Source organism: Apodemus sylvaticus, chromosome 7 (assembly GCF_947179515.1).
Source record: "Apodemus sylvaticus chromosome 7, mApoSyl1.1, whole genome shotgun sequence".
Classification (NCBI taxonomy): domain Eukaryota; kingdom Metazoa; phylum Chordata; class Mammalia; order Rodentia; family Muridae; genus Apodemus; species Apodemus sylvaticus.
In genome coordinates, this window is record NC_067478.1 from 57,927,374 (window position 1) to 57,949,884 (window position 22,511).

At 43.8% G+C, this 22,511-nt stretch overlaps 1 protein-coding gene across 3 annotated transcripts in view; it reads left to right on the forward strand.

Moving 5' to 3' along the window:
• The window catches only part of Aqp9 (aquaporin 9), a 50,546-nt gene that overhangs the window by 22,323 nt on the left and 5,712 nt on the right, over nt 1-22,511 (forward strand). For all 3 annotated transcript variants that reach the window (XM_052187867.1, XM_052187865.1, XM_052187866.1), the window contains 4 exons: nt 4,839-4,965; nt 10,957-11,094; nt 13,130-13,248; nt 22,216-22,433. In XM_052187867.1, coding sequence (XP_052043827.1) covers nt 4,839-4,965; nt 10,957-11,094; nt 13,130-13,248; nt 22,216-22,433 — 602 coding nt within the window. The remainder of the gene's footprint in view (nt 1-4,838; nt 4,966-10,956; nt 11,095-13,129; nt 13,249-22,215; nt 22,434-22,511) is intronic.

Consider the following 22,511-nt stretch of genomic DNA (forward strand, 5'->3'; position numbering starts at 1 on the left):
CTGTAACTTTTGGAACTTCCAAGTAATCTTCCTTAGAAATCACACCTCTTTTTTTTTTTTTTAAATCATCTTACCCCAAGCTTACTTCCCCCACTTCTGCAATCACGATTGCAAAAAAAAAAAAAAAAAAAAAAAAAAAAGTTTTGCTTGTGCTTAACTGTCTTACTTTTTCATCGAGTTTTGTTTCAGCATGAGTTAGAATAAGCAGCGCTGGCAGACATTATAGCATTATGGCCTATTTGGGAGAGTGTTGAGACATTATCTCACATAGGACCAGATAGGTAGATGAGAATCTCTTCAAATTTCTGGTCTTCCTACCTCCATGTGGCATCCATGTGCTGGGATTACAGGTGGGCACCACCATGTCTTTGTGAGGTGCTGAAGACTGAACCCAGGACTTCCTGTATATTAGGTAATCGCTCTACCAACTGGGCTCTATATCTAGGGGACAATAGTCTTGAGCAGTGGTTCTCAACCTTTCTAATGCCACAACCCTTGCATACAGATCTTCACGTTAGTGGTAATCTCCCCAACCATAAAATTATCTTTATTGCCACTTTGTAACTGTAATTTGCTACTGTTATGAATCATTTTTAAATAAGAGTGTTATTTATTTATTTATTTATTTATTTATTTATTATTTTATATGAGTACACTGTAGCTGTCTTCAGACACACCAGAAGATCCCATTACAGATGCTTGCGAGCCACCATGTTGTTGCTGGGAATTGAACTCAGGACCTCTGGAAGAGCAGTCAGTGCTCTTAACCATCTATCTCACCAGCCTTACTGTCATGCATCATAATGTAAATATCTGTGTTTTCCAATGGTCTTAGGCGACCCCTGTGAAAGGATCTTTCCGTCCCCACTGGGGTTGCAACCCACAGGCTGAGAACCACTGGTCTTGGTAGAACATCTCAACATAATTGTGATGTGTGAGGACTGCAGCATTTGGAAGTATTTGAAAAGGGTAGTGGAGCTCCGCGAGGGGCGGTGGGTGGTCGAAGCAGGTGGTGTTTTAGTTCAGAATTAAGAACAGATGGGGTTTGGAGATGCAAGTGAGGAGAAAGTCACATTGTGAGCAGGCAGGTAGCAGCTGGAATGGCAGCCAACAGTCCAAGGGCTCAGAGAGGCCAGCATGCCACGCTGTAGATCTGTTTTGGGCAGAAGAGGGTCTGGGCTCCAAGGGACAAGGCAGTGGAGAGTCTGGATGTGCAGCAATGTTTCTTGGGCAGCAGAGAGACTTTTGCGTACAGCTGTAGCCATGGAATCTAGCTCCACTAGATGGGTAGAGGGTGGTGGGGACTCTGGCCAGAAGGCTCAAGAAAGTGTAAGAACATTGCTATCAGTGTTCAAGGCGGGAAGCAGGGAGCCAAGATGGCTTCAGAGTGTTTGGCTTAGTGGTTGGTAATAGAGCAGCATACCTTGTCTATTGAAACTTTCTCTTGCCCTCAAAGGCATAAAAATCTGCTAATGAAACCAGGACTTACTCTGTTGTCACACTCCTGCCCAGAGCAGTAGCACGCACACAAACATAAAATGCCGGTCGTTGGGAGGCCAACGAAAACAAGTGAAACCTCTTGAAGCTTTCTAACTTCCCCCTCACCCACACTTGACTCTATGGTTAGCAGTGACTCAAAAACTATTGCTATGGCCTGACCTAAGTGTACCTTCCCCCTGCTTCTTATTGCCAGGAAGTGAGTTTGTGGACTTAATTATTTAGCTTCCCTTTTGCATTTACATTGAAAACAGTTCCTGCATTTGCATTTATGATCGCCCTTTGCTGTTTAAACAGTGCTTTCATTAGTGTTATCTCACTTGAACCTTCATTGAAAACCCCCTTGAAGCAAGCCCTAGGGATGATTGCCGCCTTTTAGTGGAGGGGCAAGCTGAGATTGAGAAGCAATGTGTTGTTCATTTACACAGCTACCATGAAAGGAGCTTTCACACCCAACAGAAAAACAACAATATGATGGGTTTTTTTTTTTTTTTCAAGACAGGGTTTCTCTGTGTAGCCCTGGCTGTCCTGAAACTCACTCTGTAGACGAAGCTGGCCTCAAACTCAGAAATCTGCCTGCCTCTGCCTCCCAAGTGCTGGGATTACAGGCGTGTGCCACCAGTGCCCGGCCAATCTGATGATTTGATGTGAATATTTTAGAAACTAAAATATTAGATACAGAGACCAACACATTTAGCATGTTTTCTGTCTCTGTGTATGTATGTATAGTGTAGAAAAAACCCAAAAAACACCTACAATAGATTCCTTCTGTCTGCTATCCAGTTCAGAATTATCAAAATGCCACACACTGCCAGGGACATGGTATAGAATTAAGAACACAGACCCTGGGGCTGCACGGTGCTCATCTTTTAAAGCCACCCAGCATTTTATGAACAAGCCAAGCCACCATGCAGAAGCCCCTTGTAGGCACTCTGCTCTGCACCCCAGTTAAAGCCACAGTGAGCAGCCCGCACCTCCCACAAGGCAGACATACCAATGCAGGAGCTTCCAGATAATTTCAGTGGAGTACAAATGAAATGCCCTACCAAACCTGCCTGAATCTAGGATTCATCCACAACACAAACACAATCTTAAGTTTGAGTAGTTCTGCAGAGGTGGAACTCAATACTCACATGGCCTTCTGACCTTCCAGTCTAGTAACAGGAACTGAATCCAGTAGGAGATGTTAGTTGTAGGAAGGCAGTTGAGTGGGCTAAGCAGATGAGAGAATGCCCAGTGAAGACAGTTCAGAATACAAGTAAAAGATGAAAGAGGGTTTTGGGGGCACAGGGGCCCTAACAGCACACCTTTCCTTCTGCCCCTCTCCCTCAGCCTACAGTGCCATTTACAATGCCCCTTGCTGCTACACCCAAGGCAATTTCAACATCTGGGACAGAAATAGAGAGAGACCACATATCAGAGCGAAATCAGACATGTCAGAGGCCTCTCTGGACACATTCAAGTCACTTCAAGTGGCGCAGTAGAATCCTGACCGGGGAAGACTCTTGTTTGGAGGGTACCAACTGCTTCAGCCCTGGTGGTCTAGAGTAGCTCCTCTCAGATGACAGTAATATCCAACCCTACTTTCTGAGGACCATACTGATGCTATTCACTTAGTTCAGAAGTTATACTCAACATTGATTGGCTATAGATTACAAAGACAAAATGAAGGCACAAATGTGAGATTAGTTTGGACAGTTGAAATGATGGGGATCCTAGGGTAGGGTGGGGTGGGGAGAATTGGTTGTTAGGCTATGGAATAGAACCAGGGTGCTCTAAAAAGGAAAAGAACACACTGCTATTGGGGCTTGATTTACCACTTAATATAGAATAAGGCACCAAGGCTGTGGATCAAGTCAAAGTCTTGTTTGTAATATGCATATCAAGGGCTTTCCTCCAGAAGCCAGGCTCTTCTGCTTCTTCTAAGACCAGTAATTTGCAAATAAGATGTGTGGATATATCCTTGAACTGGAGACAGTGGAACCTAAAGACCACCAGTTTATCATCTGCCAATGGGGAGGGTTAAGCTGAAATCATCCTGTGTATTGAATGTCTCGTATATAACCAGTTCATCACTATCAAGAAGGTATTTATATACAGTTTTTACACTCCCAAATTTGGAATCTTTTTTCATCCCTTTGAGGAGTCTAGACCATGGTATAAACGTACATGATATATAAGTTATAAGCAAGTGTACCACGTAATGGTCTTGAAATCATGCTTCTCCTATCTCAGCCTCTCTATAAGTAGGATTGTTTATTTGAGGTTTTTACTCCATACTATGGTTTTCAGAACAGCTTACATATTTAAAAACTACTTATATAGCCAAAAGAAACATAGTCAATTAATTTAGGAAGTGGCTTGTAAGAGAACAACAAAGAGTGAGACTGAATGTTTTGATTGATATTTATAATTATTGTATCAATTTTGAAGATGACCTTATAAGTTATTCTTTTTTCTGGGATGAATGCTTTTCAAAATTATCACAGCCAATGAAACAGAATCTTACCCTCAACTAATGTCTGTGCCACCCTCCAAGCAGAGCCTTTGTTCACTGAAACAGTTGATGAATGACTTCATGAATAGACCATCTTAACACACACACCATTTCCTAAATGAATGTAACCTGTTCCCTGTGGGCTGAGAATGATGACAATCACTCAAGTCAAACAGCTTTGGCTATAGCAGGAAATCTGTCTCCAAATAATTGTGCCTACAATTCATTCCTTGGCACAGCAGAACTGTCAACTCTTAGCTTAGCTACTATGGAGGTAAAATCCTTTGGTGATGTGAGCGACATTGAAGTACAGCCTTATTATATTGAACTCCAATGTCTAAAAATTGTTCTTATTTTGGGTTTGCACCACAGTAAGAGCCAAGATTTTAAGCTCTATTAAAAGTAAAACAAATGAACAAACAAAAGGCTTTATGTTTTTATGTTCATTTAATAACATGTCCATTTTTTTATGATTAGTATAAAAATATATTGAATTTTTAGTATATAAAAGTATATACTAAATAAGTATAAAAGAATAATTAGTAGAAAAATATATTGAATTTAACAATATATAAAAATATGTTGAATATAATAAAAATAAAAATAAAAGTCAAAAACTAAGTTATAAGCAAAATGTTTACATTGTATACACCTAGTAAGATTCATTCATATGTAACCTGGATGTAGCCTTGGAGACAGCCAGAGCATTATACTTTGAATTGTTTAGAATTTAAAGAAGCTTGATTCATGACTTTAAAGATTCATGTGCTACCATGAATGCATATTGCATTAAGCAGTGCCCAGGCTCACTTCCTTGACAAGTTGTCTTGTCCTTTCCTTCTAGGTCCTTGGATGTGGCTCTATTGCCCAAGCAGTTCTCAGTCGAGGACATTTTGGCGGAATCATCACTATCAATATTGGATTTGCAACGGCAGTTGTGATGGCTCTTTATGTGACTTTTGGTGTCTCTGGTATGCAATAGAACTCTTTATCAGTCTATTATCCGACTGTTAACAGTCCCAATGTGCTAGCAGGGTTGGCCACTTTCCATGCTTTATTTCTTATGTCTCAACAATCCTACAAGAATATGTATTGATCTTCTTTTTAACACTTTTTTAAAAAGATTTATTTATTATTATATATGTAAGTACACTGTATCTGTCTTCAGATACCAGAAGAGGGCATCAGATCTCGTTATGGATGGGTATAAGCCACCATGTGATTTGAACTCAGGATCTCTGGAAGAGCAGTCTCTGGAAGAAACATGGCTCTTGACCTCTGAGCCATCTCTCCAGCCCCCATGATCTCCTTTTTAAAGATGGTAAAGTTTAAATACCAACAAATGGTTAGTGGCTTCTGCAAAGGAAGAGTTAGCACTCACATCCGAGCCATCCCTGGCAGCTGCAATGTATTGTCCAGTAATCCGTACTTTTTATTTTATGAATCTCTTGCTTGGAAACCATTTCCCAGATAAGCTTGTGAATAGCTAAGCAAAGATCACACCAGCAGAGACATGTCCTTGGGCCTTTATCAGCTACAATCAGAGAAGCTAGGTTTTGTACAAGGTCAGCTCTGTCTTCATGACAGTGTGTATCTGAGCTAGAAAACATTAACCTAGTTCTTCCCTGATGGACGGGTAGATAATGGCCACCTGCAAGGTTTTGCAAAGTGAAATGCTGGGTTGCTATTGAATGCAGGGTGAAAACTTAGAAAGAGATTGGGAGCAGTACCAAGTGTTTTGAGTCATGGAGATGCCCATGTGGGTTCCAAGCACTAAAGCAAAAGTGTCCAAAGAAGGCATTGAGACAACTTGGCATGTTAGGCACTGTGCTGGGCCTGGGACATCCTTAGCCATCTCTCTCCCTTATAATAACATTCTGTTGGAATGTGTTATTGTCTTCATATCAGAGAGAGAGGGGGGGGGAGCGAGGGAGAGGGAGAGAGAGGGAGAGGGAGAGGGAGAGGGGGAAAGAGAGAGGAGGAAGAGAGAGAGAGGGAGGGAGGAAGAGGGGGAAAGAGAGAGGAGAGAGGAGAGAGAGGGGGAGGGGGAAAGAGAGAGAGAAGAGAGGAGAGAGAGTAAGAGAGAGGAGAGAGAGAGAGAGAGAGAGAGAGAGAGAGAGAGAGAGAGAGATGGAGCTGAGAGAGGGTCCTTAAATTGCTATAAGTCCTGGATTTGGCAAAGTTGACCCACAGTGGTCTACTAGGGGCAAAATTACTCTGGAAAAAGGGATAGGTTAGGTGGGTTGTCTGGTCTTGTGATAAATATGCCACTGGAATGGGGAAGAATAATGCCCAGACTCCCTGTAGCTTTGTGGGTGTGATACCGCAAATGATCCTTTACTGGATGACAACATTTCCATGATTATAGGAAGATAGCCAGAGTTCTATGTTTGTGATGTGTTTGGCATGAGCAGTGTCTCCAGTCAAGTCACCCAGCTTTTGCTGTGACTCCAGCATCGTATCACTCACCAAAAGGAAAGCACAAGATTTACTGGAAAATTTTCCCTGTTCCTGCAAGAGCTAGGTTAGTGTGAGGGACCATGACACCTGACATGAAATACACTCTTGAAACAAGTGGTCAAAATGTTCCATTTCTATCCCCTACACCTCCCAGCACATTCTGGTAAGTGTAGTCTTGACACATCCATTATGAATATAGGAATACTTTTAGTCATTTTTTTTAAAAAGATGGAGACAGGGTTTAGAGCATTGGTTTTCAGCCTTCTTAATGCTGCAACACTTTGATACAGTTCCTCATGTTGTGATGAACTCCAACCATATGATTATTTCATTATGACTTGATAACTGTAATTTTACCCCTGTTATGAGTCATAACATAAAGATCTGATATGTAGGACATCTGATATGTAACCCCTGTGAAAATGTCTTTCAATCCCCAAAAGGGTCGCAACCCACTGGCGGAGAGCCATTGGTTTGGACTATTTTGTCTGTATGATACCCTGAGCTTAACAATGGCATGTAGTCATGTGGGACTTGGATTCTGTCTGTGTAGTTGACCTCATCACTGCCACTGCGGGTCATGGATCTTTGCATTCGTTGTTATATTTGGGGACTGAAGGAGTCATTGTAGGGGAAAGAGTTGGAAGGACCAGCAGGAAGGATAAGGGAATAGGAAGATGGCAAAGAGCTGTCCCGTCTGGCCCCTGTACTAAGGCTAAGTCCTCAGGAGTGAGAGTCAGGGAGGCTTTGGGTCTCACCAAACTGTTTATAAGAGACTATGAGAGTCTCAAATCACCAGTAAAATAGTGGATGAGCCCAGCTCAGGACATGGTAGTGTGGAGTTGGAGTGGAGGCTCTATCATGCCTCTGTTTGGAACTATCATACATAGTTCATGCTCTGAGAACCTATGACTTGGGCATGTGCAGGGATAGTGCATGCAGTTTCCATGACAACTACACAGAAAACAGCATCTGGTTTTGGGAACCAGAGAAGACCATTGTGTGGGAGGTGTCTATCAAGGTGGCTGTACCTAACAGGCTTTGTAGCCACATGGGAAGCCCTTTTTGAAAACTCAAGAATAACCAGTGCATGCTGGACATGAATATAAATATGATCCCATTTTGTGGCCACAGGCTGATGGAGTCAGTGGCCTTTCACTTTTAAGTATAAAGAATCAATTCACTCTAAAGGAGTTTTAGCATTCTGCTCCATTGTGAATGTGCCAACCAACCAATCAGAGTTTACCGCACCTAATTATGTAGCATGGTACTGCCTGATGGTAACTATTTTTAAAAACTTTGTGTGTGTGTGTGTGTGTGTGTGTGTGTGTGTGTACACGTATGAACATATGCCATGGAATGCATGTGGAGGCCAAAAGTTCTCTCCTTTTACCATATGGGTGTCAGGGACTTGAACTTGGGTTGGTGGGATTGGTGGCAAATGCCTTTACCTCTCAGGCATCTCAGTGAATCCTGTTGATAACTACTTTTGATGTCACATTTTGTAAATGAATTAATTGAAAAAGCAGAATAGCCTTGCTCAAAGACTGGATAAATACAAGGTATCTATCGCAGAATTGTGCAAGGATGGTGAGAAGGAGTTTGCCTAGAACAGAATCTTAAAGAATTCACTTAGCTTGCCCAAGTTCCACATCATGGGCCTGTTGGACTCCAGTTGTTCTCCGGGGGGGTGGGGTCTTTATGTGGATAATATGATCATCAAAGCAACCTTGGCAGAGCCAATATGTGAGGGCAGGACACTCCGACCCCAGTGCTCATGTTCTTTCTACTACACTGTTCTGGCCTTGGCCTTGCAGTAAGCCTCTCGGGTCTAGAGAGAGAAAGTTCTATAGCTCATCTGGACCCCAGCCACTGCTCCTCCTCCATTTCTGAACTTCCTGTCGCTCCTTAGCCCCTTCTTCTCACTAGTGTTTCAAAGCTTCCTCCTAGACTTACCTTTGCTGATGTCCAAGTAACCGCCCCTAGATGTCTTTTCATCTACATCATCTAAACAAAGCCCCTGGATGAGTTCACCTGCTTCCTTATCTAAGATGCCCACCAAGTGGCTGACGTCGCATAAGACCTGAGGCTAATTAGGCTTTCAGGGTGCTTTCCAGAGATTGCAGAGCATAAACCTACCTCCAGGAAATTTTATCTTAGAAGAGAGCTCATTCTAGAAGCCTTACTTGGAAAGGTACTCCTGAGGGATGGTTTTGATCGGAGGTGACTTTTTAAGTATCTCTTGTCCTTCCACAGTGAGTGCCTCCAGGCTGTCTGCCTTAGATCATAGGTTCTACCCCTTTAGAGAGGACCATGCCCTTTGTCTGGTCTGGTGCCTTCCACTCAACTGCTATGCTCAGAGATTCAGCTCCTCTAGCTCAGAGGTTCCTCCAGGCTCAGACCCTCCTCCCCTCTGAAGTCTAGAAATGGAAGGTGTTTCATTTGGTCTGTAAGCTGTTATTGGGTCCTCTGTCCCATCTTCCCTTTCCTGCTCTGTGTTAACTAAAGGACTCTCCATGCAGCCACAAAAAGAAAAGGAACAGATATAGCCTGGTTCCGGGAATTTCCCATCAGCTCCTGTGTTTGTGCAAATTCATATTTCCAACCTTCCTACTAAGCTGACTTCCAGAGCCCATAAAAGCAAGGCCTCACAAGTGAAGTACTTTTCAGGATCCAGGGGGTCATTCATGCTTTGATATTTTGGAATTTCCTTGCTCATATTTGCTGGAGTTGAATGGCAGAGGTGGCTGCCTTTGTGGCTTAGCAGCCAAAACCCTTTGTCAACCCGAGGCTGGAGACTTGGGGCGTTGGGGGAGAAGCATGACTCTGTATATGGGGGCTGGGCCTCTCGAGCCATGCTTGACCATGGTTCTGATGAGGGCCCTGGTTCAGGATTATCATCAGTCACCACTGCCATCAGGAGCTGGTATCTTGTTCACATCTGACCTGAGCATCCACATTTCAATGTGCTCACTTTGATAATGAATTTGATCCCCCTTCCACATCAAGTGCCAGCCATGCTCTTCAGGCTCACCTTATGCATCCTTGTCAGCTTGTTATAAGGGGGTGCCCTGATCCACTGTGAACGTGCCAACCAATCAACCAATCAGAGCTTACCACACCGGAATTATGTAGCATGCTACTCAAAGTATATAGGCTGCCTGGTTATTTTTTTTAAAGTTGTGTGTGTGTGTGTGTGTGTGTACACACCCACCATGCAAGTTTTGACATAGACAAGTACACACACACCTAATTTTCAAGGCAGATACATCTTGGTTTTAGATTCATTTTTAATTATATATATGAGAACAAAGGGAGGATATGCATGTGAGTGCACATACATGCAGAGTCCAGAACAGGGCACTGGACACGTCGGAGCTGGAGTTAAAATGTTATGGGCTACCTACCCAGGGTGGGTACCAAGAACCAAATTCGAATCCTCTGCAATATGAGTTCCCGACCACTGAGATATCTCTCCAGTCCCAAGGTAGAGAAATCTTTATAAATGTGCTGAAGGAAGTCTAGAAGTGAATTAATGGAACTTGGCTTTTAAATTCAGATGAAGTTGGACTTGAATTTTGGTTCTATCACTCACTGACTCAAGAAAGTTCCCATTTCTCAGTTTGTTCACTAGTTTAATGAGAGCAGAGTCCATTCCATTAGTTTTTTTTTTTAAAGATTTATTTATGTCATGTATATGATCACATCCCTTTACAGATGGTTGTGAGCCACCATGTGGTTGCTGGGAATTGAACTCAGAACCTCTGGAAGAGCAATCCGTGCTCTTAACCGCTGAGCCATCTCTCCAGCTCCTCCATCAGGTTCTTAAGTCTAAATAATACCACAGTGACAATATCTGGCAAATCACTCAGTAAATGTTGCAGCTGAGTCCACAGTCACATGGGAACATCTGTGGCTTTGCACAAAGCAAGCCTTCTCTCTGACCTATGGGTAGCCGAGAATCAGGAAGCCAATTTTGCTACCTATGGCTTGGGTTGTGTTGAAGGTGCTGTTGCCACATTTCTGTGTGAGAAAACACATCGTTTACACAAAGGGACCTAGAAGGATCCATTCTTTCATGGCAGTCATGATAAAGCCCTTCTGCCTCTGGGACAGGCACAGGGAACCCACCAGGACAGCACCCCTTCCCTTCCCATGCTAAGAATGACTTTACAGCCTCTCGGCATGTGCTAGAGAATTTGTTCGCTGTGTATTTACACCTCAACTGCCTTACCATATACTCACAGTAATAATTTACAACTATCTACTTGAGTTCTTTAACTGATGGCTAAAACTCCACTTTAAACAGAAAATAAGCAGCTTACTCACACCAAGTGTTTAAATGTCTGCATTCCTTTTCATACGGATAAATATTCTCAATGGTGTTTAATGGTGCCACAAATGATTAGTTCTCCCTCGCACAACACTCACCCATGTCTCTGTTTCCCTCTCCCCACCCCCACTTTCTGCCCTCCAGCTTGACTGTCTCTCCTTCCTTGCAGGGGGCCACATCAACCCAGCTGTGACTTTCGCAATGTGTGCCTTTGGAAGGATGGAGTGGTTTAAGTTCCCATTCTATGTGGGAGCCCAGTTTGTGGGAGCCTTTGCCGGGGCTGCAACTGTCTTTGGCATTTACTACGGTGAGTACTGAAGATTTGGAGGGCTGGCAGGGCGTTCCTTGAAAGCCTGAGTTCTTGGTAGGAAGCAGTGAGACAGCAAGAACAGGAAGCACTGTGACAACGTGGCCGAGTTATCACCTGGGGTCAATTTATGAAGCCCTTTAATAAAATCTGCGAATCTGGTTTTTTGTTTTGTTTTGTATCTAAAGATGTTCTTGTATGTTGTTGTTTTAACTAGTATATATGTCTGTGCACCACTGTGAGTCTGCTTCTCACAGAGGCCAGAGGAAAACATCAGATTCGTTGGAACTGGAGTTACAGGCCATCGTGAGACAGACACCATGAGGGTGTGCGACCCAAATTCAGATCCTCTCTGGAAGAACAGCTACAGTTCCTAACTGCTGAGCCACCTCTCTAGATGCCAAAATATGAATCTTAAGGAGGGATGGCACAGCTTTTAAGAGCCTAATTTCAGGCTCACCCTGCACTACAGTATGAACATAGGCAATGTGCCAGTTGCCTTTCTCCTGCTTTCTCTGACTTGACGAGAAAAGTCCTGCCCAGTTGTGAAAGCTGTGGCCCTGTAAATATTTAGAGTAGGAATCGGGGAACATGCCTTTGAAGAAGCACAGCCAGAGACAGGCCGAGTGGGAGCCTCTGCCCCTTCTAGCAAACAGCCTGGGTGTCTGCTCAGGAGCCCTCAGGAAAATGTACTCCCAGCAATCGCAGACCCAGGACTAAGCTATGACCATTACGGTAACTAGCTCTGTGACTTAAATGAATCATTTTGGAATGAAGCAAGGTTGGCACATGCCCATAATCCTAAGTGGTTGAGGAAGAATGAATCATAAGGAATTCAAGGTCATTCTTCGGCTATAAAGCAAATTCCAGGCCAGCCTGAGTGACTTGAAACCCTGTCTCAGAATAAATAATGAATAAGTAAATAAATAAGGCATTAGACCCTGTAGCTCTCAGTTTCCTTCTCTGAAAAACGAGAGACTTCCAAAGTCCTTAAGGCTAAGAGATCTCGGGATTCTGCAGCACCAACTATTAAAATAGTTCTTTGCAAACAACCCAAGATGAGAATCAGAGCATTCTGAGTGGCAAACTGTAGACATTGATGGTCCAAACCCTAGGGAAACAGGTTGTGCAAAGGGGCTTCTTTCCATAGTGTCTCTCTGAGGGTGTGTAATGGGGGATTCGATGTCGGATCAGAAACTCAGGGAGCCAGCAGCTCTGTAAAGAGGTGCTGCCGTGCTGCCGGTATCAGTGGCCGCCGGATCCCTGGCTCAGCCCACCCATGGCATCTTCAGTGTCCGGGTATGCTGTCAAGTTCTGATGTAAACTTTTAGGAGCAATAAAGACCATCCTAGGAGCTATGACTTCCATTTAACACAAGTTAAAGTCACACTTTGGCTTTAAATCAATCTAAAAATTCCAAGAATTCCCCACACCCACCCACCCAAAGGAGATTGGTTTCCAGGACCCTATAAGGATTCCGTCCACGTTTAGATGAAGCACCGGGCCAAGCACGGGCTTCCTGCTTCTGCCTCACCATCCTGGGGCTCTCCTGGGGGTCTCTAAGGCTACCTTACCACAAAGACTGTTTCACTTCTATTGATTTGCTCAATACCAAGCATGGGTCTCTGTCCTCCTCTTACTTCTGTGGCTGTGATAGAGGAGAGCGTTCCTTTCATGGTCCCTCACGGAGGGAAATCAAAGCAGGGACTCAAAGCAAGGGCTTGAAACAGAAAATATGGAGGGATGGTGCTTGCTGGCTTACGCACAGGTTCATTTATGGAGAACTTTCTTATACAGTCTAGAATGAACACCTTGGAGAATGGTGCCCCTCCCCAGTGGGATGGACCCTCCTTCATCAATTAATAAGCAAGATAATCCCTCCTAGACATACCCACAGGCCAGCCTGATCTCCCAGTTGAGATTCCCCTCTCAGGTTACCCAAGACAATGCCACGTTGGCAGTTAAAGCTGACTAGGACACCCTCCCTCAGCCCTTTCCAGAAAACACTAATGTCCCCAAGCCCTGTCTTCTATAGATGGACTCATGGCCTTTGCTGATGGAAACCTGCTCATCACGGGAGAAAATGCAACGGCATTCATTTTTGCGACATACCCAGCTCCATTCGTATCCATGCCAGGTGCCTTTGTAGACCAAGTAAGTGAAGGACCTGATATTGGTGGAAAGACATGATAGAAAGTGGGGATGGGGATTGGACGTGGGTGGGAGTAGGGTATGTACTGGAGCACTGTATGCCTGTCAAAAGGGAAGGGTTGCATTCCCCAGTCAGAGGCTTCTCTATGAAGTGAGCTTTCTCAGCAGTGATTTGCCCTTGAAGACACTGATGCCACTAGAAGGGTTCTCAGCATCCTTTCCTTTTCTTATTAAAGCTTTATTTATTCTTATTTATATCAGTACACTGTTGCTGTCTTTAGACACACCAGAAGAGGATGTCAGATCCCATTACAGATGGTTGTGAGCAACCTTGTAGTTGCTGGGATTTGAACTCAGGACCTCTGGAAAAGCAGTCAGTGCTCTTAACTGCTGAGCCATCTCTCCAGCCCCTCTGCTTCCTTTTTAACACATATAGCTGCTTCCTATCAGTTAAGACCCAGACAGAGTGGCTGCCTTCACTAGAGGCAAATGAAGTCCACTCCACTTCTAGTGTTTCTTGTGTTCATGGTCTAAGGGTGATAACTACAAGAGACAGCATGTACAGGACTGTGTAGCATCCAAGGACTGTGAAATATGGCAGTGAGCTTGGGGTGGGCGCGGGGGACCAGGAATCTGCCCTGTCTCTCCATAAGTCCTAGCTTCACCTGACTCTCAAAGGGGCTAAGTGTCTTAACTAGATTAAGATTTGAAGTGGCGCCTGCTGGGTGTGGTGGCTGCACACTTTTAATTCCAGCCTGTGGGAGGCAGAGGTAGGAGGAACAGTGCTACAAGTTTTGGGCCAGCCTGGTCTGTATAGGAAGTGCCAGGTCAACCAGGGCTACACTGAGAGACCCTGTCACAAGGAGCTACAGCTGTATTGGTCGGTTTGTGAAAAGACCCACAATCCTCACTGTCTCCTTTTCCACTTTGACCACAAAGTAAATCAGGACATACACATTTACTGATCTTTCCCTGGGTACTCAACCTCCTGCCTGAAGCTTTGGCTGCTACAGGTGAGCTGCAACGTTCCAAGATCCAGAGTCCGAGTCCTTGAGATGAAATAGCATTCCTGTCTCTGACTCTCTGAGTGGTTTCAGCAAATTGCTGAACTTTTTAAAGTTTCTGACTTTGGGGCTGGAGAGACTGCTCAATGGTTAAGAGCACTGGCTCCTCCCACAGAATACCTGCTCAATCGCTCATGGCCATCTGTGACTCCAGTTTCAGGTGATCTGTTGCCCTCTTCTGGACCACACGGGTACTGCATGCATGTGGTACACCAATGTAGACAAGTGGAACACATAAAACAAATATATATTTGCCCATTTCACTTGGATAAATACCACATGGACAAATACCAACCTTTGTCAGGTTCATTCTAAGAGTTTAAAATAATAATATGATAAATATATGTTGTGAACAGCGTCTGTGAAGAAATATAGAATGTATTTGAACAGAGTGTCTACGGAACAGAGTGATGGCCAGATGTGGTGGAGCATGTAATCCCAGCCCCTTCCTAAGGAATTTTTCAAAAGAATTGTTCAATGTAAACAATTGTTCAATGTAAACAAATTGTTCAATGTAAACAATTAATAGCAGAGGAAGGCGATAGCATCACATTAGTGACATGCAGGGAACCTACATGCCCTAGGACTGTAGGAAGAGTTTTAGTGGGAAAGACAAGAGAGGAAGCTTCCTGAAGAAGGTGTGTGGCTGCCATGTGCGATAGTGTATGCCTAGGAGCATCACACACGTAAAATGAACTTCTAGAATCGTGTATGCAATGCAAGGCTTGAACGCAGGACTTGAAAGGCAGGGTTTCCACCAATGAGATCCAAAGAATGAATTTGTGTTAATAAATGGCCGAGTCTACAGACGAGTGAAGTTATACTTATGCCAAGTTACGTCTTATAAGAAGACTTTAAGAAATTTGGCGGGGCTGGAGAGATGGCTTAGTGGTTAAGAGCACTGACTGCTCTTCCAGAGGTCCTGAGTTCAATTCCCTGCAACCACATGGTTGTGTAATGGGATCTGATGCCCTCTTCTGGTGTGTCTGAAGACAGCTACAGTGTACTCATATAAGTAAATAAATCTTTAAAAAAAAAAGAAGAAAAAGAAATTTGGCCTACACTAAGGAAAGACCTTGTCTCCTGGGGACAGCAGCCACTGGCAGTAGTTGTTGGAGGACAGTTTGCTAGCCTCTAAATGGTAAGCTATAGGAGCTGTGGGAATGATAAACCCTGGATGTATTTGTCAAAGTTTTCTAGAGTGACAGAATATATGGGCAGTCTCTATATAGTTAGGGAATTTGTTGATAACTTGCAGTCTTTAGTCCAACTCCCCAACAATGGTCAGCAGCAGCTGTGGATGTAAGTCCAAAGATCTAGCAGTTGCTTAATCCCACAAGGCAAGCAGGCAAAGAAGAGAGAGTCTTCCTTCTTCCAATGTCCTTATGTAGGTCTCCAGCCGAGGGTGTGGCCTAGATTAAAGGTGTATGTCTTCACGCCTTTAATCCAAGATGACTTGAACTCAGAGATCTCCCTGTCTTAATCTTCTGGAATTCATAGCCACTATGCCTCAAGATCCAGGTCAGAAACTTGTATCTCTCAGCCTCCAGATTAGGATCACAGGTGAGCCTTCTAATTCTGGATTGTAGTTCATTCCAGATACAGTCAAATTGAAAACCAGGAATAGCCACTACACTGGATGATGGGCAGGTTGGGACAGATTACCTCCCAGAATCTTTCCATCTCTGAGACCAGATGAGCTAACTGGAAACAGAAGTTTAACACTAGGGGGAGCTGTAGCTATGTGAAGAGAAGGAGATTGAGGAGGGCCCTTTGCAATAGCATCATGCAAGTAAGGAAAGATGACAGAGAATACATTACTGAAGGCACATTGTGGTCAATGTTTGGGGTCCTCACATCTCTGATATCAGCAACTACTGAGAATGAGATGGAATTTAGCTTCAAAGCACTGAGTCTACTGCTGCACCCAACTAGGATGCCCATGGCAGTGGGAATTGTTGAGCAAGCAGCAACCACAAAATCCTGGAACTAGCTGTGTATCAGCTAGATCAACAAAGCAACCGGAGTACCTTGGAGTAGATTTATTGGGGCTGGGTAAACTTGCAGGGTTTCTTGAGGATGGCTTGCCATTACATCTAGCCAAATGTATCTTCTAACAAAGATCAAAATAAAGTGGAACTCTCAAAGGACATGAAGAAAGCTCTCTTGTGAAGGTGGTGCTAGCCCTCTCTGAGAAGAGGGAGGAATGCTGACTGCTCAGGTTTGGGCCTGCACTGGAACTGTCTGTCCAGCGTCTTGCTCCACCAGCCATCCTGAGACTCTGAGGAACAAAGTGGACTTTGCCACAATTCATCCCTCTCCACTGAGTCCTGGAGTGACACTCCTTTGCTTCCCACAGACACATCCTATCTTCCTTCCCTTCCTGGCAGCTCACTGGTTCCAGAGGTATTCCTGACACACAGCACCCCAAAGGCAAAATAGCAGCATAAATCTCTTTATCAATCCTGCACTAGAGAGACCAATCTGAACCCTGCTGCTGACCACCTGTTTGCCCTGTGCAAGTGAACGCAGAGCTTCTTAAAGCCTTGGCTTAACCTTCTGGTAAATGGCACAGATGATACCCGATAGCCCATGGTAATGCCCTATGTTTACCAGACAATCAACAATAGCAACATTTCTACCTAGGTCACCTCTCCTTCCCTTTCTCTTCTGTTCTGGCAGAATCTTGTAGAGTTTCATATATTCTCATGATTCCTAGCCTTAGGATGTTTTGTTACGTGCCTTAGAGAATCTCTTGGTATCTGGATGGCAGAGACCTGCCTTCACCTAAACTTTCTTCACTGCATCCTTATCTCAGAGTAATGTGCCATTTCCCCCCAGGAATTGTTGCTTTTAAGCAGTTGTTGTACATGGCTGGGTAGAGAGAATAAATATTAGAAATCCCCATTGATCTAACCATTAGCCAATGCCTGAAGGCATTCTGCCTTCCTGTGTCTTAGAAAGCCCAGTAAAATGCCAACATTCAGTCAGTCAGCACCCAAGAGAGCTGCTGGTTGTTCGGACTGTGCTGTGGAGTGCCTTATTTCAGTGGTGTTAGTTGCTGAGCTCTGACTATATGTAAGCATAGTTTCCCAACTAGTTCATCTAGCTAACACATATTTGTTAGACACCTGTGACTCCTGTGGGTCAGATGCTCAACAGGTGAGTGAGCAGGTGGTTCAAGGTGACAAGGGCAGAGATAATAAGTCAGGTTGAAGCTCGAGGACGGCCAAGGGTTCCACCTTGCCACAGACGATCAGGAAGGGTGCTGCAGACACTGGAGCTCTCTGGACATGTCTTTCAAAACATAATTTCTTGCTGTGTGGTGGTGGTGGTGGCAGAAGCTCACACCTTCAATCCCAGCACTGCACTAGGGAGGCAGAAGCAGGTGGATCTGTGAGTTTGAGGTTAGCCTGGTCTACAGAGCGAGTTCCAGGACAGTCTAGGCTTCACAGAGAAACCCTGTCTGGAGGGAAATTAAATTGGCTATGGTTGTTTTGGAAAGCTGATGAAACACTAAAGAAATTAAACTATAAATTCATCTGCCTCATGCCATCCTGACTGGCTCCTCATGCCATCCTGACTCTTCTTCATGCCCTTGAGCATGTGCCTCAACCTCTGTCTACCTAAGTTCTCACATCTGTAAGCAGCACAGCAGGGCTTACCACACCGAGATCATGCCAACATTTCAGTGAGATGAAGCACACGGACCACAAGTGAGGCAAACACGCTATGCACCTCAGGAAAGTAAAACACTTCGTGCGACAGACATTACATACTCAGCAACCCACAGCTGTCATCTAGGGTGCAAAGCAGTGATTGCTTAGCAAGTTTAGAAAGTGGATAGAGCAGGAAAATCCCACCACTTCAGAGTGCCTTTAACGTTTATGTTGGCAGTTTTTCTAATTTTTAAAAAAGTGTTATATGTATTTGGTGCATATGTGAATGTGCACATATGTGCATGCCATAGCACGCATGCAGAGGCCAGAGAACAAGTTTTGGTAGTTGGTTCTCTTCTTCAACCATGAGGGTTCAGGAGGTCGATTTAGGGTCAGGCTTGGCAGCAAGTACCTTTATCCACCGGGCCACCTTACTGGCGCTGTTTAGAGATCTTAGGGTTTCTGTAGTAAGTTGTGAGATAGACGTCCTGTGATACAGTCACCTTTTTCATTATTGATGTTTGCTTAAATGGCTTCCAGTTTTCAGCATGACAAACTATGTATACATTTTAAAAAATAATTTTCCATAGTTTAGATTATTTCTGTGGAATGAGTCTCACCTATTGAATTGTATGCTTGAACTTGGATACATTATCATAGGGTTACCTTTCAGGAGCATGATGGGAGTTAAGCCTCACTAGAAGACCAGGGGAGAATGGGTCTCCTCCTCCAGCTTTACTATTGTTTCCTTTCTTTGTTACAAAGCAAATTTTCCCTCTCATTTCATCAGTGTGATTTTCCCATTAAGAAACGTCTGTCTTCTGCTGCTGGAGACCATCCTCAGTCACAGGGCTGCATACCCAGGTGGTGTAGAGAGATAGCAGCCTTCCAGCAGAGCAGACAGGCCTGAGAGTGCAGGTACAACCACCCCTGCTGCTCAGAGGAGCCAGTCTGAAACCCTCAGGACACAAGAACCCAGGGGCAGCTGGGGACAGGCGTCTTCTGATTTCTATCTGCTCCCAGAGCTGACTCTAGGCTACAGAGCTACAATCACAGATATTACCACAAGGGAGCTGGTGTCCCAGGAGTGCCTACACACCTGTGTACATAGAGAGAACTGGTCTCTTAGGAGTACTGATACACAGGCTTTCAGGACAAACAAGCCACAGTCAGAGACAGCAATAATGGCCAAACCAGAGATAACCAGATGGCAAGAGGCAAATATAGGAACATTACCAACAGAAACCAAGGTGACATGGGAACATCTGAACTCAGTTCTCTCACAACAGCAAGTTCTGGATACCCTAACATACTGAAAAAGTAAGATTTGGATTTAAAATCACATCTCATGATGCTGATAGAGGACTTCAAGAAGGACATAAATAACTCCCTTAAAGAAATAAAGAAGAACATAGGTAAACAGGTAGAAGCCCTTAAAGGGAAAACACAAAAATACCTTAAAGTATTACAGGAAAACACAAACAAATTAAAGAACTGAACAAAACTATCCAGGATCTAAAAATGGAAGTAGAGACAATAAAGAAATCACAAAGGGAGACAACTCTGGACATAGAAAACCTAGGAAAAAAATCAGGAATCATAGATCAACAACATCAACAACAGAATACAAGAGATAGAAGAGAGAATCTCAGTGCAGAAGATACCATAGAAAACATTGACACAACAGTCAGAGAAAATACAAAATGCAAAAAGGTTCTAACCCAAAACATCCCGAAAATCCAAGACACAATGAGAAGACCAAACCTAAGGATTATAGGCATAGAAGAAAGCAAAGACTCTCAATTTAAAGGGCCAGTAAATATCTTCAACAAAATTGTAGAAGAAAACTTCCCTAACCTAAATAAAGAGATGCCCATGAACATACAGGGAACCTACAGAACTCCAAATACATTGGACCAGAAAAGAAATTCCTCCTATCACATAATAATCAAAACAGCAAATGCACTAAACAAAGAAAGAATACTAAAAGCAGTAAGGGAAAAGGGGCAAGTAACTTATAAAGGCAGACCTATCAGAATTACACCAGACTTCTCACCAGAGATGAAAGCTAGAAGATCCTGGGCAGATCTCATACAGACCCTAAAAGAACACAAATGCCAGCCCAGACTACTATACCCAGCAAATTCTCAATTACTTTAGATGGGGAAACCAAGATATTCCATGACAAAACCAAATTTACACAATAACTTTGCACAAATCCACTCCTACAAAGGATAATAGATGCAAAATGCTAACACAAAGAGAGAAACTACACCCTGGAAAAAGCAAGAAAGAAATCTTCTTTCAACAAACCAAAAAGATAACCACACAAACATAAAAAGAACAGGAAGCAACAATCACTATTCCTTAATATCTCTTAACATCAATGGATTCAATTCTACAATAAAAAGACATAGACTAACAGACTGGATACATAAACAGGACCCAGCATTTTGCTGCATTCAGGAGACACACCTAAGTGTCAAAGACAAGCACTACCTCAGAGTAAAGGGCTGGAAAACAATTTTCCAAACAAATGGTCTCAGGAACAGAATGCTAATAGCTTATGCTCTAAGATCAAGAATTGACAAATGGAACTTCATAAAATTACGTTTCTGTAAGGCAAAGGACACTGTCAATAGAACAAACTGCCACCAACAAATTGGGAAATGATCTTTACCAACCCTACATTCAACAGAGGGCTAATGTCCAATATATACAAAGAACTCAAGAAGTTAGACTCCAGAGAACCAAATAACCCTATTAAAAATGGGGTACAGAGCTAAACAAATAATTCTCAACTGGGGAATACCAATGGCTGAGAAGCATCTAAAGAAATGTCTAACAAGCGTAGTCATCAGGGAAATGCAAATCAAAACAACCCTGAGATTCTACCTCACACCAGTCAGAATGGCTACAATCAAAAACTCAGGTGATAGCAGGTGCTGGCGAGGATGTGGAGAAAGAAGAACACTCCTCCACTGCTGGTGGGATTGCAAGCTGATACAACCACTCTGGAAATCAGTTTGGCAGTTCCTCAGAAAACTGGATATTGTACTACCAGAGGATCCAGCTATACAACTCCTGGGAATATACCCAGAAAATTCTCCAACATGTAATAAAGATACATGCTCCACTATGTTCATAGCAGTCTTATTTATAATAGCCAGAAGCTGGAAAGAACCCAGGTGTCCCTCAACAGAGGAATGGATACAGAAAATGTGGTGTATTTAATTTACACAATGGAATATTACTCAGCTATTAAAAGCAATGAATTCATGAAATTCTTAGGCAAATGGATGGAACTAGAAAATATCATCTTGAGTGAGGTGACCCAATCTTAAAAGAAGACACATGGAATGCACTCACTGATAAGTGGATATTAACTAGCCCAGAAGCTTGAACTACTCAAGATGCAATTCACAGACCAAAAGAAGCTCAAGCAGAGGATGGCCTTGTTGGTCATCAAAGGGAGGAGAGGCCCTTGGTCCTGACAAGGCTGGATGCCCCAGTGTAGGGGAATTCCAGGACAGGGTAGAGGGAGTGAGTGGGTTAGTGAGTAGCCGGAGGGGGGACGGGATACCGGAGGGGGGATGGGATAGAGTGTCTTTTGAGGGGAAACCAGGAAACAGAATAACATTTGAAATGTAAATAAAGAAAATATCTAATAAAAGAAAGAAAAGAAACGTCTGTCCACCCATTTAGGCTGTTCCTCTGTTGCTTTCCCACTTGCTGTCTTTACAGCCAGTCTAAACCAACCCTCCTCCACATTCCTACCTTGCCCCTTGTCCCATAGTGTTGCTGACTAGCAGCTTAGCAGACAGTGTAGAAGTTGAGGACCAATGTCCTCTGGAACTGGACCAACCAGGTGACCTTCGGCAGGTACCCAATCTACCATGGGCAGTGTCTGCTTCTAGCATGTCTACGGAAGGAAGAGCCACGTGCCTGTCCACTCAGTGGGTTGTCACTAGTTTCACTTTTAAGGTTTATTTATTTTAGGTGGATGAGTCTGTGCAGCACATGTTTGCAATGCTTGTGGAGGCCAGAAGAGGGCGTCAGGTCCCTGGGAACTGAAGTTACAGATGGTTGTGGGCTGCCATATAGGTGCTGAGAACAGAGCCCAGGTCCTCTGCAAGAGCAGCCAAAACTCTGGGTTTCCGACCCATTATTTTCATCTCTTTACAGAACGGGTGACTTTGAGTGTGTAGAACACAGACTGAACTCTGGAACATTTTCTCCCTCTCCAGGTGGTATCTACCATGTTCCTCCTTCTGGTTGTCTTTGCCCTCTTTGACTCCAGAAACCTGGGGGTCCCCAGAGGCCTGGAGCCCGTTGTCATTGGCCTCCTGATCATTGTCATTTCCTGTTCTCTTGGACTCAACTCTGGCTGTGCCATGAACCCAGCTCGAGACCTCAGCCCCAGGCTCTTTACTGCCCTGGCAGGATGGGGATTTGAGGTCTTCACGTAAGTACCAACGGTAGGGAGGAGAGAAAAGGACAGGCACCATGCTTCAGCAAAAAGGACTGAGCCATCACTTGGAGA